Source organism: Amphiprion ocellaris, chromosome 24 (assembly GCF_022539595.1).
Source record: "Amphiprion ocellaris isolate individual 3 ecotype Okinawa chromosome 24, ASM2253959v1, whole genome shotgun sequence".
NCBI lineage: Eukaryota > Metazoa > Chordata > Actinopteri > Pomacentridae > Amphiprion > Amphiprion ocellaris.
Genome location: NC_072789.1, coordinates 11090580 through 11109923, shown reverse-complemented (window position 1 = coordinate 11109923; position 19344 = coordinate 11090580). Strand labels below are relative to the sequence as shown.

General features: G+C 38.2%; 1 protein-coding gene across 2 annotated transcripts; it reads left to right on the top strand.

The window, feature by feature from the left end:
• Positions 1–509: 509 nt before the first annotated feature.
• Positions 510–18676, top strand: pspc1 (paraspeckle component 1). 2 transcript variants are annotated; one of them, XM_035952975.2, is made up of 10 exons: positions 511–1020; positions 1541–1690; positions 1789–1940; positions 2313–2408; positions 2973–3169; positions 4463–4547; positions 5582–5687; positions 9487–9544; positions 12806–12942; positions 13486–15325. In XM_035952975.2, the coding sequence occupies exons 1-10, from the start codon at positions 640–642 to the stop codon at positions 13684–13686; spliced, it is 1563 nt and encodes a 520-aa protein (XP_035808868.2). In that variant the 5' UTR covers positions 511–639; the 3' UTR covers positions 13687–15325. The 2 variants fall into 2 exon arrangements, with proteins under 2 accessions (XP_035808869.1, XP_035808868.2); XM_035952976.2 differs by lacking the exons at positions 9487–9544; positions 12806–12942; positions 13486–15325 and adding an exon at positions 17584–18676 and having other exon boundaries at positions 510–1020.
• Positions 18677–19344: the final 668 nt, after the last annotated feature.

The following is a 19344-nucleotide window of genomic DNA, read 5'->3' as shown; positions in this document are numbered from 1 at the left end:
AAGTCAGACATGAAGCTCTTTTGTAGTTTCAGCTCTTTCAGAATGAAAACATTAGGAGATTGTGTACTCTGGGAAAACACTGATCAACTTCATATGTCACCAGACAAAAAATAAATTAGCCCAGAAATTATCCACAAATGAACTGGAAGTGTAAAGAATCATCAGATACCGCCTTCTTGCCGATCATTTAAATAAATCAGTACACACCACAGAAGACAACCCTTGTCTCTATCACACTGTATTCTATCTGAGGCTGTATTATCAACAGTATAGTATATAATATACAATCTAGGGACTATTCTATTGTTTTTAAAGAACATTCTTTATAATGCCTTATTATTTTTGCACAGCCTGGAAGAACAATCACTTTGAATTTCATTGCACCTACTATAAGAGCATGTGACCAATAAATACTCGAACATATTTGTTTCAGTGACCAATGGGGGGAAGCGACGTTCCTTCTCTGCGTCTAATCAGCCACAGATCTCGCGAGAAGTGATGAAAACTGCGTGCGCAACTGTCGACATCTTTGAAACTCCGAGTAGGAGGAGGTGTGTTCAGACACCGCCGGTACACGAGCATTTAAAAGAATTTACTTTAATTCGAGTAGTTTTGTGAAATAAATTAAGTACCCTGAGCATGGCTAACCGAAATATGCAACAAACCAACATGCTAAGTAGCAATTCTCCTCAGGCGGCTAAACGCGGCACCGACTCCCCGGCCGCGGAGCAGACACCGGCCAACAAAGACAGTCCAGCCCCGCCGCCTCAGCAGTCTCCAGCGGCAGAACAGCCTGAAGGAACCGGGGAAGGAAGCAGCGAAGGTCCGGCAGAAATGACTCTGGACATTACAAGCTTTAGGAAGCCCGGTGAAAAGACGTTTACCCAGCGGTCCCGGCTGTTTGTCGGGAGTCTCCCGGTGGATATCACCGAGGAGGAGTTCAAAAACATGTTTGCTAAATACGGAGACGTTAACGAGGTGTTTATCAACAGAGACCGAGGCTTCGGCTTCATTCGTCTGGTATGTAAAAAAAAAAAAAAAAAAAATCTGCCTTTTGCCTTTAACTTGGTCATTGAAATGCATCAAATGGTTTTCTAGCGCGAGAACCGAAATTTCGTGGCTAAGTGTCGAAAGAAAGATGCTAGCTGCTAGCATTAGCAGAAGCTACTGTTTACTCATTTATTATGAACATGTCATTTTAGAGATGGACACACTTTACAGAATATCTTAACCAGGTTTTAACACTAGTTTTGACTGAATGCTGTGCCTTTCATTTTAATTTTACCCGTAGTTACTACTTTTATAATGGACTCTTGCACTTCATTGTTTTGCATTTTATTTTAATACAGTTATTTTTCTTCTAGCTTATTCTCTTATTGTTAGTGACATAAAACAAAACAGAGTTGTACTTGTTATATAAACTGTACCATATAAATAAAGTTATTATTTAAGGGGAGATCACAGTTTTAATACAGTTTCTTCTGCCATGTCCTAATACGCCTCACTGGATATCATCATTTCTTTCTTCTTTGTCTTCCAGGAAACCCGGACACTGGCAGAGATTGCTAAAGCTGAGCTGGATGGGACGATGCTGAATAATCGACCTGTCAGAGTTCGCTTTGCCACGCATGGTGCTGCACTCAAAGTGCGCAATCTGTTGCCCGCAGTAACAAATGAGCTGCTGGAACAGGTAAAGTGGACAAGGACTGTAAAATACAGTTGTAATAAAGCCTTAGAAACAATGTGATGATTGTCCGTCTGATTTTCTGTCTCTGTTGATCTGTTCAGGCGTTTTCTCAGTTCGGGCCAGTGGAACGGGCTGTTGTTGTGACAGATGACCGTGGTCGTCCCACTGGGAGAGGCATCGTGGAGTTTGCAAACAAAGTAGCCGCTCGTAAAGCCCTGGAGCGCTGCACTGAGGGAGCACTGCTGCTCACCACGTAAGTGTGTGGGGTCAAGTTGTTTAATGAGTTGAACTTGCTTCTGGTGATGGGAATTTATTAATTGCGACGTGCCAAAATGACAGCACAGTACTTACCTTTTAAAATGGATGTTCTAGCATTTTACCTTTAACTCATATTAAAGGCATAATTGTCTTCAGGATGTTGTTTTTTTAATTCTCTCATCCATCATCACACTGGATTCTCAGATGGGAAAAATCTGCTGCTGTTGCTCTGCTAACCTGCTACTTCATAAGACCAAATGTTTTGTGCTAACCCTGACAAATGACTGTGATCTCACTCTGTTCCATTTACATTTAATTTCAAGTATTTTGGTATTGATTTATCAAGCTGTTGTCCTCCTCTCCTCAGCACACCTTGTCCAGCAATTGTGGAGCCCTCAGAGCAGTATGATGATGAGGATGGGCTGCCTGAAAAAATGCTGCAGAAAACACCTAAATACTATAAGTAAGTAAAGAGATGAACATTCGTTTAGCCACTGTGAACTTAGTGAAGAAGTTGGTTGTAGGTGTGTACTGTTTGCTTAGTGTGGAGGTTACTGCCATGTCTTGTGTGCTGATGCGTGTAACCAATCACGTTTTTTTGTTGCATCCAGATTTCTATTTTTGTTGATACTGTTGTTGAATGAGAAATAGTTTTTGCCAAGTAGGTGCACATGACAGTAAACAGTAACAGATTTAAAAAAGAGTATCAGTTTTAAAAAGCTGAATTTAAAAAAGCTCTCCCTGCTCATGAGCAGGTGATACTTGTGATGTTTTTACATTTTCAGGGGAGAAAGCCTGGATGCTTGTCTCTTGTATGCCATCTAAACTTTATACAGTGTACAAACTACTTTTTTTTTTGTAATAATTTGGTTTGGGTGTTCAAAAACTTTAACACTGAATCATGTCTGATTCGGCTGCAGTCACCATTTTCTAAAACTGTGGCGCTGACTGCAGCCGATAAATGATCGGGGCAAAAGTTGTGCCGACTAAATGCGGCACCCTTAATTTCTACTTTGTTTCTTCTCAGGGAAAGAGAGCAGCCGCCACGTTTTGCCCAACCGGGGACATTTGAATTTGAATATTCGTCTCGCTGGAAAGCTCTCGATGAGATGGAGAAACAGCAAAGAGAGCAGGTGGACAAGAACATTAAAGAGGCCAAAGAGAAACTAGAGGCTGAGCTGGAGTCGGCAAAACATGAACATCAACTCATGTTAATGCGACAAGGTAAGAGCTGCGGCTTTAAATGTCCTCTTTTAGGTTGGTGTTTTATTACTGCTATTGGAAAAACTGCTTGTTACCTTTTTATCATCAGTGGTATAATTGTTTGTATGACACACAACAAAAACAAGAAACGCAAACAATTGACTGCTTCTTTTTCTTTCTGGGAAAAAAAAGTTATGTCCTTTTATGTGGACGCTAGGTCTTCGCAGCTTTAAACATCACACTAGGATTGTCTCAAATTGAAAATACATCAGATCCAATAAAGTGTAGCATTTGAAAGATTAACTACTTGATCTGCACCGTTACTGCTGGGTAAATCTCAGTACAGGGGGTCCTCAGTTTACGATGTCCTTGACCTGCAGCGTTTCGTCGTTAAGTTGGAACTGGTTACATGGAACTAGTTGGTGAGTGAAGCAGATGAATACGTTGCCATGTGGCACTATAAAAGGAAGATGGCTTTGTTTTCATTCGCCGGTTGTATGCCACACGGGACACATAGGAGAGTGTCAGTTCTGATATATGGTGAAAATCAACTTACGTCGTGACCTAGGAATGGAATTCCGGCCTAAGTTCGAGGACCCCTGTAGTTCTAAACATCCTCCCATTGGTTGTGAGACGAACAGCGAGTGTTCAGATTTGTTCTGGACAGTTGTAGCTTGTGGTTGTTTATAAAGAGCTGATTGGCCTGCTGACTGCAGTGTGAATTAGAGGGGACTTCTTAGTTGAGCTCTATTACATTCAGTATATGTTTCAAACTTCTGCTCTCCATAGCTGAAAACACTGCAGATACGTTGCTATAAAATAACATGCTGTTTGTTATTGCTTTCCTCTGGTCTGAATTTGTAGCCAGAGGCTGCCTAAATGCCACAGGGAGCTCAGTTTGCACAGCATAAACCTTCTATTTCCATGCACCACTATGTCTACATTTAGTTTCAAATGAATGAGCAAGTCTGACAACCAGCTACTCATCTGACCGCAGGTGAACATTACTGGCAGGTAGCTTTTCTCTGATCCACCTGTCTTTGCCCATCAGCTTTGTAGTTAGCTGAGAAACCACAGTGTTCATAAACAGCAAACTTTAACATCTTGTAACATCTTTAAGTTCTGCACCAGGGCATCACAGAGATTCAGTTTGAGTTCTGGACACAAAATAAGTTCAGAGGCTGCATTTGATCGGTACACGTGTGCAGATTTGAAAGGCCCACAGTGTTACATCCCTATTGTATTTATTCTTTCTTATTTACCAGCATCTCTACCAGTCCTCCTTACTTATGTTGTCCTCCTTTTTTAAACCAGATCTAATGAGACGTCAGGAGGAGTTGAGGAGACTGGAGGAGCTTCGCAACCAGGAGCTGCAGAGACGAAAGCAGATGGAGATGAGGTGTGTTTCTTTTCTTTTAGTAAATCTTTAGGGCAGAGCGCAGTAGAGAGTTCAGTCAGTATCTGTTAGGTTGGGCTAATTGTACAGTTTACATTTCATAAAGTCACTGAAAATTATTTTAGCTGATATTGTTGAGTAATATTTTTTTAGGGATAGACTGAATATCGACCTGGTTGATTATTGTGGCCGATATTTGGCTTTTTTTATGATTATCTGTAAGTTGTATTTTTGTTGAATAATTATTTAGATAATAAACGTGCTACTTCAGGTCTGATGCAACCTCCTCTCCATCTGTTGTCATTCTGTGGTCTCAGAAATGTCTCTCAAGCAGAGACTGAAAAAACTGACCCATAAACACAAGCCGTTGCCACAAACCGGGAAATTTTCTTCTGTAACAGTGGCTAAGGCTATTCTAACAGCTAGCGGTTAAGTTAGGAGGCACTCAGATTAAACTGAAGCAGACCCTGGAAAACAATAACTAGTAAAGCTTTCAGATCTAGACTTTAGTGGACAATACAAGTGATAGAACATTGAAAGACGAAGAAAATAGAGAAGAATAGCAGATGTAACTGCAGGAGACAAACTGATAAGTGTCAGTTGATCGCACATAAACAGAGAAGATTTAATCACTCCTATTTCAGTTTTACATATTCACTTTTAGTCACCCTTACTAATACACAAGCCAAGTTTTGAGACTCTCTGCTCTCACATGCTATTAAAACATCACATTTACTGTATATCAGTCTAAATATTGGTTATCAGTCTTTCTTGATTACCAATAATCGGCGTCAGTATCAGCCCTTAAACATGTCATTCAGCCCTTAGTCTTTTTACTGCCGTGAAGTGATGTTTGAGATTAGACCTTTGCGACAAATTTGTGCCATGTGATTGACTTGACTTTAATCACTCAGCAATATATGAGTACTACGTTTTAGGCTTTGGCCCTTGCTTTATGTTTTTGTTTTTCAAATTAAAGAGGCTTTACATCAGTTCATTCGTATTATTTGCCTCATTTCTGTCGTTACTCTGTACAGACATGAGGAGGAGAGGAGGAGGAGAGAGGAGGAGATAATGAGACACAGAGAGCAGGAGGACCTGAGGCGCCAACCAGAAGGCTTCAAACAAAACTACATGGAAAATGTGAGTACAGATGGAGCACAAACACACCTGTCCACTCACAGTTGTAGTAAAATATACAAATATCTGCAACGAACAATTATGTCTGCCAGCGACTGATCGTAAAGGCTGATACATAAATGTCATAAATAAACAACAAGCTTGAGTTGTTAGCTTTCTGTAAAGCACCGTACAAGCCCTTTGATTGTGACTACAGCACAGGCCTGGACATAAAACAGTGTATTTTCTGTGAATATATCTGAGAACTACACACATGCATGACAGCATATACTGTTATTACATATGGTAAGTAACAGTGGTACACAGAGGTTTGAATTATGGGTTGTTTGTAGTGTTACTGCTGCATGTGAGTGTGTAAAACAAGCTGCACAAGTCTGGAGGTTGTTGAACTTTTATTGAATTATAATACTGTTAGAAAATTATGTTTGGATTCTTGCACCAGCAGGATTATGTAGTGTCTTAAAAAAAGCATTCTTTAGAAAATAAACATGGAAATTGAGGCCATTTAATATTGAGTGGTGGCCTGTATACATCAGTAAAGTAGATGGCAAACAATAGATGCCAGTAATTTTATCACTGCTCACTTTTCCACTTGTAAAAAATGCTAAATTAAATGTCAGAAAGTTTTCAGTTGGTCCAGTGCTTAGTTGTTGCTGAACATAAAGTCCATTTAGACTTTAAATTGTTTTTGCGTTTCCTGCATTTGACCAGAGTCTGACTTGTGGTGCAAAGTTTTCACAGTTCCTCATAATTTTGTAGCAAGTTTAAAATATTTCAATAGAGGCAGACTTTTCCTTCTTTTTGTTTATTTATAGCAACTTCACAGTATTTTGAACAGTTGCTGTCATGGTAACCACATCACTGTAATGCAACACTTGTTGTGCACAGTGTAAGTGTAATTTATATTTAGATCATAAGAACAACTATTAACTTGTTTTACTATTTCTTACTTTGTCCTTTTCTCTTTCTGTCAAATTCAAGCTGCATGATTATTTACCTACAAATTTACTGCTTCTCAAGTAATATTTTCACACCACCGACTACCACCGAAGCCGAATATCAGCACAATAATTTTACATAAAATAGTTGTAGTAGTAATAATTGGAGGACGCTTGTGTCAGTTTGTATTGCACACATGTTACTTAAAAATGTCTTATATGTAATGAATTAGTAATGACTCTGGAATCCAATGTGTAATTATTTCATCAAACTGTAACTGCTCGTTTTTATAGTGGATTTTTTTTTGTCCTGTAAATTCATTACATTGCTTAGGTTAATATTCGTAGCACAAAAAAGTCTCATGTTAGTGCAGATCCTTTGCACTGGCAGCTGTACCAGTGAATTTTAGTTAGAAATCGACATGATGTAGAAGACGGGAACATGGTTGTGTGTATATATAATCTAATAATGGTGTTTTTCAAGGAGTGGGAGTTTGATGTGTCTGTAAACATTGATATTTATGTGTGTGTGAGTGTGTGTTTGGATAATTTGTAGTTGGTAAGATCAGTTTCTAGCATCGTGTTACAGGCAAAACTGTCAAAATTTGGTGATCATGTTGGACAGGAAGGATGCAAGTCCTTAAGGCCAATTCATTGTTTCTGCTTGACCGATACACAACAACTCCCGCTGTTCGTACATATCGACAAAGTAAAACGCATTGTGAACTGGTGGATATTTCTGAAGGCGTGTGACTTTGCACTTTTACAGTTTATAACAGTTACAGATTGAACTGTAGCACCGAGATATTCTGATTATTCCTGAGGTGGGCTGAGCACAGTGGTTGGAAAACATGCACAGATCATTAAGAGATGAATTAAAAGGTTTGGATGACTCACAATCTGCTTTTACAGTTTCTCCTCATAACAAACATTTGTGGTTGTCCATAAAGAGATAAATGTGGACCAAATTTACAACATGTGGAGCCAAAAAGCATGAATTGCTCTTAACTTATTCAGGTGGAATATTTGTAGTGATATAAAGCAAAGCCATGCAATCTGTAGAATTTTTTGGGCATTTATTTGATAGAAAACTAAGTTTAAGTGAAATTTATTGATTTCATTCTTGTGTGTTTGTCTGTGTGTGTGTGTGATACTGTATTTAAATGATTTCTTTGTTATAACTTTTCTCTTCACGTCTTTTTCTTTGGTTAGAGGTCCTGTTGGAGTCTACATCGTTAATTTCACATAACACATGTCGATATCGTTGGTCTTATCAATGAACAGACATAGTTTTTGGAACAATGCATAGGACACATACATGTGAACAAAATTAGAAATTATATATTAATAGTTTTTTTGTTTTTCTTTTACTAAGAGGATGTGTTGTGCGTCAGCACAACTGATATATTCGGGACTCAAACTGAATTACGTGCTTCACATTATCTTCCTTTGCCATATTGAAAAATATAAATTTGTTAATTCTGTATAGTTATATTCAAAGGTCTAAATCACAAATATTTGTCATGTTGACCTTTGAAAAAACTGATCAGTTTAATGAGAACAAACTTGCACACATTTGCTTTTCTTAGCATTTGTTAGTGACAATTTGCTGCTCTGAAAAGAGAAATTCCAGGAACCATCATGAGGCTTTGCTGCCATCTGGTGCTTAAAGTAGCAGCAGTCGTCATCACTGCGGTTTGTGATTACAGACTTCATGCTATACATTAGTTTCCTCACATTTAAGCGCATTTCTTCTGTTATGGCATGATTCTATTTTTCTCAATATAACTGCAATGTGTTATCAATTTTAAAGGTAAGTATGATGCAAAAGTTTACTACCACCGTAAACAGAACAAATGCATTTAGAAGGAAGATGCATCTGCAGTCTTATCTCATGCATTTCAGCGCTTATTTGTGATTACATTGTGAGACTGTTTACAGTAGTGATGGAATTACAATGACATTGACCTGCTGTATGTCTGAAACAAAACTTTATCTTCTATTCTCTTTTCACCAAGTTGGATTAAGCCTGTTTATGTTTTTCATGAGAAATTTAACTGAGTAGACTTAATCCAGGTCAGATACCCCGATTTATAGTATATCTAAAATTAAGACAGCAATCAAATCATATTGAAAAGGTTAAACATTGTCCAAAAATATTGTATGTAGTTATTTTAGAGACATTTAAAACCGCTAATCACATTCTTCCATAACCAGATCCCATTGTAAAGGGCGACTATATGCCGTGTTTAAGAACATTATCCTGCAAAGCTTGACCACAACTCACTCATTAAAAAGTGAAAAATAGAATTTAAAATGCTTTTAAGATCAATGTCCACATGTCCTTGTTGAGTTTGGTCACACATTGTTCCAGCTGAGTGATTACATGACAGTTTATTCTGCCACAACCTTCATACAACCTTCCAGTGTGCTGCTCTCTCTCTAATGTGTGTCAGTCAGCTTGGTGTGTTCGATTTTGACAGAACTTTTCATTTGAGTTAGAAGCAAAAATTATTTAAACAGCCACATTAACAAATGTGTGGATTATATTATTGCGTGGCGTATTCATTTAAAAATGCATTTGTTGTGCATGAATTCGTTTTTGCACATTTTGTAATACGCTTGTCTGCGGCCAGTAAATTGACAATCAGCAGCCAACAGAGCATTAAAGCTGAACCTAAAGCCGTTGTTTTCTAACACTGATAAATAAGATTACTTAGAGTTGTGTTAGTAATTTACCTGACCGTCATCAGTTCTATCCTGAAAATGAGTACTATGAGTGTGAGTGTTTCACAGTTGGCTATTCACTAGGATTTTTATTGTAGCAGCGTTTTGTTCTGAAGGCTCTTCTTCACTTCTTTCAGAGAGAACAGGAAATGAGAGTGGGTGATCTGGGCCGTCGTGGAGCCATTAATATGGGAGGTACGGGCATGATTATGTACGGACTGGTTGATATGAAGACCAGGATTAATGATGTTTAGTGAACTGTTTTCAGCTTTGTTTGTCTTGCATCTCCAGCGACTCACTGTAGATTTTTTTTAACTTTACTCTAGTTGTTTTTGCATCTTTTTTGATGTAAGTGGAGTCACTTGGGATGCAATGCAGAGGAGTAGAAGACAATATTCCACATAATAACACACAGTCTACTAATGAAACATAAAGTGTACTGAACAGGGTCTGTTTGTTGGGGTAAGGGGTTCTAGTTTGAGAAGTGTTTGGTCCCTGAGCTCTCATCCTCAGCTGTATGCAGATCTGACACAATAATATTCTTTTCAACAGCTAAAACTTAAGATTTTCAGCATGATTTCTGCGTGATGCAAGGAGGCTGTGGCTGTCTTGGCTTTTAGCTTTTATGTAGATAACTGATTTAACAGGGAATAAATTGAGACAAGAAATAAAGACAATTTGTCTACTTCCTCAGGAATATTAATTATGTGTTCAGTAACATGAAATGCTGATCGGCAGAGTGCAGGATGAGAGGCCGGGGAATGATGTTTGAGTCTGTGATGTTATAAATGTGACAGATACTTAAAACTACATGGTCGCTCTTCACATTGACCATAATCTAGGATTGCACATCACCTTTCTAAACAAATGTCTCCGTCATATGGACTTCTTAACACAATCGGAACGGTTGCGTCTTGGTCTAAAAGTGAGAACAATATGTTCTGTTTTAACTTGTATCTTGACTGTTCAACATGAACTTTCAAATTAACTGCTCTATCTGCAGTATTTTAATGGTGTCCCTTTACTGTGTGCCTGTTTACTGTAAGTAAAGAAGATGATACAGTCCGTGTTTAAATTGGAATTGTGAAGCAGTTTATTGTATGTTTACAGCTGATGAGATGATCTTAAAGGATGAGTTCGACATGCACATATTTTACCTCACTATTTAACATGTTATGTCTCGTTTGTTTAATTTATATGGTAAATTGTGAAAATGGCACATTATTGCTGCCTTTGTTAGTATAGATTGTTCTCCCACAGCTAATTTCCTGGTCAAGAAATAGTCTGGGCACATAAAACTTATGAAAACACATTGTATTTACTGTGGTTTTGGTATATTCTTTATGTGTACTTTTGCCAATACTCAGACCTATTATTGTGCTTGATTTTAAACCCCATATTTGCTTGATGAAGCACAGTATTGATACACTGAAAACATCCCAGTTAGTACATGTGGTGATGCTCCTTTTCTTATTAAATTAATATAATTTCTCTCATTTGTCTCTTTTGTTGGGTAAGCCCGTCTAAAATTAGTTTAATGCAGCAGCTTTGTAAATTAATAATGCTGATTATTAACCCATCCAATTCACATCTTTTCATAGTAGTTGAATTGCTCTTAAAGTCTACATTGCAGCGAGATGTAGCGCACATCAAACCTGAACTTTCCAACAATGGTAGCGGCTTGTCTGTGTGCTGAAGTGTTGGATCGAAAGATCAGCTTTTATTTACATCCTATTCAATCATCACAGTCACAATCTGTATCCAGTTCTGTCCCACTCCACACCTCTTACTCTTGTTTGAATTTCTCTTGAACCTTTTATGTGTTATATAGGATACTTATCACAAGAATGTGAAAATCCACAGCTTTGTAGTGATGCTTGTTACATATGGAGTAGTAATTATCTTATCAAGGAAGATCAAACTTCTGTAAAGTATCTTCTCTAATTTCTTCACCCAGTCAGAGTCCTGCTTCTACATTGAAATAGTGGAGAAGTTCTGATCATTTCACAACAGCATATAAAAGTATACAGCAGAACTTATGGTTTCTGAAGACGCTAGTTGTTTTACTGTTGAGTAATCCGGTGTCTGACATTACGTCCCACTTTGTATGAAAAATAAATGCAAAGCAATGTATTTGATTTTCATTGCAGCATTTTATGAAATAGTAATTAAACAGTATATATAAATATTGTATTTAACAGCTAAAATGAATATTTCCTGCACGTTATCAGTAGATGTCATCCTTTGGCTTTTAGTCTTACCTTTGCCCAGTAGCGTCTGGTTAAAGAAATGTACTCCTAGTATGATGGTATTATTATGGCACGTGTCCGTTTATCTCGACTTACTCGTGCTCTCTGGCCAAATTCATTGACGTGTATCAGAAATGTGTGTGATAGTTACAGTAGGTGTTCTGTAGTTTGGCCTTCGTTTGAGCGTGATTGAACTTGTAGGTTTTTTCACATTTCTAACTACTTCGTCTCTGTCTTCTCCATATTTAAGGTGATGTGCAATCCAAAGGTCCGTCAGTAGAATGATCTGGACGTTGCCACTTGGCCTCAAATTTTAGCCGTCAGTATGACAACCTGTCATTCTGTTCTTCATCTTTCACCTCTGTTTATTGGTCCTGTAAAAACTCATCAGCTCTATTTCTGTTGTGACATATTGTAGGACCAATGACCTGTTTTATATTAACGTTGGTTTTTGGTTGTGAATTTCATACATTTTGGAATTAGTTGACGGAGTGATGTTTGATCACAAAAGTGAACCTCAAACTGATGATACATTTTAGCTGTATTTGAATAAGTTACAGTATTTTATATGCCAAAAATAAATGTTTTAGTCACATTTCAGGGGTGCACAGATATGATTTATTCTCTAAATACCAATTCAGATACATAAACTTCAGATATCTGGTGAGACTGACTGGGGGTGCCTGCTAAGCTACCTTGATGCTAGCGTTTTCGTCAAATATTTAAAGGCTTTTTGTTGTCCAGCCTTCCTTTTAGCATCATACATATTTTAGTTATAATGTTCCAGACAGATTGTTAGTTTTACTTTATTTTTAATCAGCCTAGTAGCGTACCTCCATGAATGTTGGTTTACCACTCTAGACCAAACTGAAGCATCTCAGCTGGTGTGTGCCATGAATTATTGTACAAACATTCACCTGACATCTCCTGATGACTGTGACTTCATCTTTAATGTCATCATGCTGTTGACTGGATTACAGTAACGTTTCTGTCACACATCCAGACCCTTTCGTTGTACATCAGTCATGTCTTGTAGCTTCCCGATCTGGTGCATCCCTAATCTTTTTAGTTTTTGACTAAAAGCCAACGTTAACTTTTAAGCCAGTGAGAATAGGTTTAGCTTTCAGCTGCCGTTAAGTGCACGTCCAGTGGATTATTTACACTGAAGTACAGAATGACCAACCGATGCTCCGTTGTTTGCCTGTAGATGGCTTTAACCAGGCCTCTGCGGGGCCCAGTGCTAACCAGGGTCAAATGATGGGCATGAGTGGAAGGGGAGGAGCCATTGGCCCAGAGGGAACAGCAAATATGGGGACACCATTGATGTCAGAGAATGGAGCCATGGTAATGTATCTAGAAAAATAAATTCAGCCTATCTGTCGATAAATAATAATCAAGATCAAAACCGTTTGTCAGCATGTATTGGCTGAACTTTGCCCAAAACCGAACCTAGCCTCAAACTCTCAAACATTTGGCTTCCAAGAGTTTTCTAAATAAAGAGTTTGTATTTGACCACAGGTCTAGTCTTAGTAGCTTTATATTAACGTAGAAGTAAATGCTATGTTGAAATTTATCACGTTTTTAAGAAGTTGATGTGAAAGCTGTAGATTTAACTAACAGTCGTATTCCTCTCTCTCTTTTTGTCTGCGTGGTTCACTTCTCCTCCTTTTACTCTCGGATGGTGACACTTGGATTTAACTAAACCCTGACTGATGAACCTTGAAAACCCATTTTTGACATCACTCCGATCCTTTTCCCATTGCTTTCCTGGATAAATTGGACTCACGTCTGGCACCCAAACATTTCTTCCCTCATCTGTAACCAATTGTGATTTCGATCTCATGCCATTCCCACCTTCCCTGCAACGCTGACTTCATTATATCGCAGCGAACTGATAGATACTTGCAGGGTGGATCAGTGGGGGGCCGACCAGAGGTTGAGTCCCCTAAACAACAACAACAACAGCAGCAACAGCAACAGCCGCAGCCGCCATTGGGCCCCCAAGTTGGAGCAGCTCCAGGATTTGGCAGGGGCAGTCCAGTAGGGGGCGTCTTTGATGGGCCAAATAACAAACGCCGGAGATACTAACTTGCCACGGTTCTCTTGGATCTTTGTTTCCGCCCCAGACAGATCTTTTTTTGTGTTTTTACATTGACTCAGTCGTTGACCTACTGCCGCTCCTGTCACTTGGATGTGTTCGCTGAAAAATGGATATATTGTTTTGTCTTGGGGGGGCGTTTATTTTGTGATTGACAAAATTACAGGACGGTGCTTTGTATCTAAACTTATCTGCCAAGTTTATGCAGATCTTTTGCAGAATGTTTCTCCTCTCTGTGGTCTGAATGAAACATTTTTTGTGTGTGCTGAATATGGAGTGTGAAGTGTAAGAGTTCATGTCGAGGGTGGGCAACTTTGCAGTTACTATGGCTGCTATTGTGTGGGATATGCTTTATTAAGTTGCTCTAAGGGAGTGTTCACGTGAAAAATAAAGGTTACACAGATGTACCTTTACCTGGAATCTGGTAATTGTTGCCTGTTGAACTTCCACGATTCTCAATACAAAATTTGATAATAATCAAATGAATGTACACTACCGTTCAAAAGTTTGGGGTCACCAAGACAATTTCATGTTTTTCATGAAAACTCACACTTTTATTCATGTGCTAACATAACTGCTCAAAGGTTTTCAGATGATCATTTAGCCTTTCAACACCATTAGCTAACACAATGTAGCATTAGAACACAGGAGTGATGGTTGCTGGAAATGTTCCTCTATACCCCTATGGAGATATTCCATTAAAAATTTCCAGCTAGAATAGTCATTTACCACATTACCAATGTCTAGACTGGATTTCTGATTCATTTAATGTTATCCTCATTGAAAAAAACTGCTTCTCTTTCCAAAATAAGGACATTTCTACGTGACCCCAAACTTTTGAACAGTAGTGTATTTTGATGTAAACTCTTTGTTTGATATAAAAAATAAAACTATGCACACAGTGTACTCACACACAGATCTGCCAAATGCCTTGGCAGACTGAATACTGATGATGGGAGTCTAAGAACATAAGCACAACCCAGCTTGTGTTATGAGCTTATTGCTATGTTAATCTAAACAAGTCAACGTTAGTCTCTGTGAATGTTGTGTGAAACTTTACGACAACAAATGCACCTGTTTCAATTTGACGCTTCACGATATTGGAGTCCTACACTCACTCACCTTGATTTCTGTGGATGGATATTTAGCTAAGTTTGAGGTGTTTCCTCTTTAACTGCTCTGACGGTGTTTGCATTTTTCCTGATCATGTAGACTCTAATGCAAAATATCTCCATCCACAACTTTTGGTTTGTGTTTTTCCAGTAGTTTAACAGACCTGTACAACATTTATGGCCCCTACATTACCATTACAAAACAGATGCTATCGGGTTCAGAGAATTTTGGCACCAACTTTGTACCAAGGTATTGGTTCTTGTGAAATCCCTTCCTCTTAGTGCTAAAAATAGTCAAATAAATGATAAGCAAGGTTCCTGAACCCTCCTAAAGTTCAGTCTTCTTCGTGATACCTGGATTTATAATTTTATCCCATTGCATTTGATTGTAATCTTCCCTTTACACACTCTCTTAAACCTTACTAATTAGATGTTCAGACTGTTAGAGAGTGAATGCTTCTGCAGCTTCAGTGCATCGTGTACTCGATGGTCAAGAGAAATAAAACATTTGTAGGAAGTTGTGTTTCTTTGTGATGTGAAAGAGTTGCCATTTTCTCCATAAACCTTGAAGATCTTAGAAACTGTTCAAAGCAACAATGCAAATGGCAAAGGCTGCAAATTAGGATATACAGGGTATAGCTATTAGTAATAATAATAGATTATTTTTTTCAAGTTGAAGCTTTCAGAGGTTGCTCATTATTTAATAGCCATGCATCATTCATTCTGCAGCGCATCTGTCAAAGGTTCACAGTTCACATTGTTGTCCTTGTGCGACAGTGATTCTTCTGATAGTGTGTCATGTTAGTGCTCCAAATATTTTTAATCCAATACTCAGAAAATATTGAACAGAAGCTTGACTTTAAAATATATATTCCAAATCGAGCAGTATAATACTCAGAAAAGTCAGAAGTTTCCCCCTAAATTTCTCCCCTATCATTGTAAATATACCAGACTCCTTGACACTTTAAACTTATTATGTTTGGAGGTTTGATACATCAAGGAAGTAATTTGGTCAATCAATTTTTATGGAGCAGTGCAAATGAATCAGCATTATCGGCTTAATGAAATTGTAATGAAAAAGCAGCTTTTGCCATTTTGTCAGGACTTTGAACCAGTAGATGTCAGTAGATACAGAACACTCAACTGTAAAATCATAAAAATTTACAGGTTTCAACTTGAGGGTCTAATGTTCCACATATTTAACTAAAAGTCTCATGTACATCTTTAAACCTCCCTCAAAGTTGTAACCGGTGAGGGGGAAGAATGACACTGTATCGTAGTATTTCCATTGTGTGAGTGTTCAGACTTGTGTGCATGGTGTGTATCAGTACTGGAGGTGTGTGCATAAACATCTATGTTTCACGCTTTTGGTTTTACTGGATCTTGAATATGTGACATTCTCGCCAGGTGCCTCTGATGCTTCAGAATAGCTTCACAACAGGAAAGCACTTTTCACATCACACACACAATACTTCTACATAACTTACAGTCTTTTATTTTGAACATGTGAAACATAATGATGGGATGTAGGGGTCGGGCTTCCTTTCTAATGAACAGGAGCTTTTTGTTCTGTTGCTACCGGTCTGTTTATGACATGATGAAGTACTCATTTGTTGCATAAACCAGGCCTTCTTTTGCCCCTCTGGGGCAGTAAACATGATGCATAACACTTGGATGACTGTTGGACTGAAAGTCTGTCTACACACCTCATGACTGATGACAGGAACTTAATCACCTCTGCTGGCAATTACTCCTCACATGCATGCAACTCTGACTGCCTGTTTCTACAGCACACACTTTGAGTTGTGCATAACAGGTCAGTTATTTACCGAGGCAGACACACCAGTTAGTGAAATTAAATTACAAAAACTGGACCAAAAAGTCGCTCCATAAGAAACAACCAGTATTTGGTTAGCACTTTCGCCTTGCAGCCAGAAGATTCCCGGTTGTCCCAGCCTTCCCGGAATCTTCCTGCATGGAGTTTGCATGTTCTCCCTGTGCATGCGTAGGATTTCTCCAGCTTCCTCCCACAGTCTAAAAACATGCTGAGGTTAATTGGTGATTCTAAACTGTCCGTAGGTGTGAGTGTTAGTATGTTTGTCTGTATGTGTAGCCCTGTGATAGACTGGTGACCTGCCTTCACCCTAAGTCAGCTGGAATAGACTCCAACCCCCCCCACGACCCTAATGAGCATTAAGTGGTGTATAGATCATGGATGGATGATAATTTGAAGAGTCTTCAGGGTTTTTTTTGACTGTCGATGCAGTTTACAAGGCAATTCATTATCATATGTTGCTAAATCTTTTTAGAAGAGCTAAGGTGTTATAGTTTAGAGCAGAGCAACACGAACATCAAGCATTTAGTAATGTTTACTCTGACTTTATAGTATTGGGGAACAATGTTGTTCCTAGATTTTCATCAATAATTGCTTCACACGTCCCCAGAAGTTGATGTTTGGGATCACATACAGAACCTATCATCAGCTGTTTTATATTCCAAAACGATAAGTGAAATAGTGCTAAGAGTCAGTTGATATGGAATTCAATAGACGACCAAATTTCGTGAGCCAGATACAGTTTTGTTTCTTTTTACTGTGCAGCTGTTCTACATAAATTCCATGCAAAATGCACTTTATGTTGTTCTACATTTTGCACAAATATTCCACAACCTACATGAAATAGAGCAGGGTTAGGTAAATAAATGTTGCCTTGAATTGTATGTTTGGCGTTGGAGAATATTTGGTTTCATTTTTTTTATTTTTCTCATCTCTTTCAGGTCTCGTTTGTTTCCTGCTTTCAGTGATGCAGCAAAGGAACAGGTAAATCTGCACACACACATACATACAGTCTGTACACTTAACACGACACATGCAGATTTCTTATTTGGTCCAGTTTGTATTACTTGTGGATTCGTAATGTTTAAAATGTAGCTGTGAACATGAAACAGGGTTAGTGGTAGAGTAGGATGAGGTCATCAATTTAACATGGCAGGTACAGTTCAATAAACGGTCTGTTTGTTTCCCAAGAGAGACTTAGTGTTCATAAATGAGTATTTATACATATGGAGTTCCTACACAGTATGGAAAAGTGACATTTGATTTTTTCTAATTGTGCATAAATATCCCAACAAGAGCCGCTATTTTGTCGAAAGTATAAAATTCAAATGAAACAAATGGATCACAGAAGCAGACCAAATGTTCACCTAAACACACCTGAGAGCTGCTGTACGTCACCGCCTGCAGAGCAGCTCCTCTCCAGCTGCCTTACAGCTGTGTCCAGTGTGGATATCCATGACAGCATCCATTCAAAAGAAAGCGCAGTAATATCTCAAAGGCTGCATTTATTGTCATTTCCATGCACTCAGTCAACAAACGTTGCTTCACAGATGCAATGACAATTAAGTTATTTCGCTTGTTCCAGCTCATTTTGACATCTTATTCGTAAAAGAGACAAAAAAATACTGAGGCAGCAGTTGATATATTATAATTATTATTATTTATTTATTTTGTTAGGGGAGCATAGTATACTTGGTAACATAAAAGCATATAAATGGGATTTTAAGCTTATTTATTTACAGAAAACATCATGCTGTGTTGAAAAAGAGAGAGAAACCCCGTCAAAATATATATTTTTTCCTCTGCTGTCTGCTACCAGTTTAGAAATTGAACCTTTTTGCATTTATTGGTAAAGAGGAAATCTTCAGTTTCCACAGTTTTTCATGTTTATTGATCAAATGGACTATTTGTCGCTGAAAAAAAAGGGAATCCAAGGTTAGAACCTGTCCAGCATATTTCTTTGTATTATTTCACAGGTACATTTTCAACATTGTATGACATTTACATTAAATAAACATGATTTGAAAAACCACAGTGCTGTTAATTTCTGGCTTTTTTGCATTATAGATTATTCTTTGGAATGACTGAATGTTCACATGTTGCGGTAGAGATACGGGACTGAATCTTAATGTTATAAATATTGTTTTCATTATTCTGCAGTGAAGTTTTTAATGTTTTATTCTTGATGTTGCTACAGGAAGGAATTCCTTTGGGCTCCAATAACGTACTGAGTTTAATTTTGCATTTCTAAAACTGAAATAATGAATGAAAACAGGAGATTACAGATTGCCTAAGTTCAAAGCTCAAACATTTAATGTGTTAATTGGATTAAACTCACTGAGCTCGTGGTGAAACTATGAAGTTGCAGTGAGATGTGGAGCATTACTTCTACTGATATTCCTCTTTGAAACTGAACAAACTAATTTATGCTTTAAGGCCGGAAAAAGTGTGTTTGTATGAGGAAGGCTGGGAGTCTTTGAGGAGTTGCTTTTCTCCGCCATGCCCAAGGCTGTTCATTATCAACAGGAGGGAAGGTAATCATTGAAGTGATCCACTTTTAACGGGGCTGATTGTGGCCAATTTGGGGAATGAATCCTCGGCGTCTCAGTTCTTCAGTCTGTGGCCTCGTTCTTCTTTAGCCCAGTTTGTGGCCCACTTCTGTTTCTAGAAGGACAATCGATTTTTGGGACAATTGTCATTTT

Bases quoted from the DNA above. Each gene is read 5' to 3' on its own strand.
- pspc1 (XM_035952975.2), top strand. From the start codon at position 640: ATGGCTAACCGAAATATGCAACAAACCAACATGCTAAGTAGCAATTCT. The intron at 2,409-2,972 runs GTAAGTAAAGAG...GTTTCTTCTCAG, and splicing joins AAAACACCTAAATACTATAA to GGAAAGAGAGCAGCCGCCAC. The intron at 3,170-4,462 runs GTAAGAGCTGCG...TTTTTAAACCAG, and splicing joins ACTCATGTTAATGCGACAAG to ATCTAATGAGACGTCAGGAG.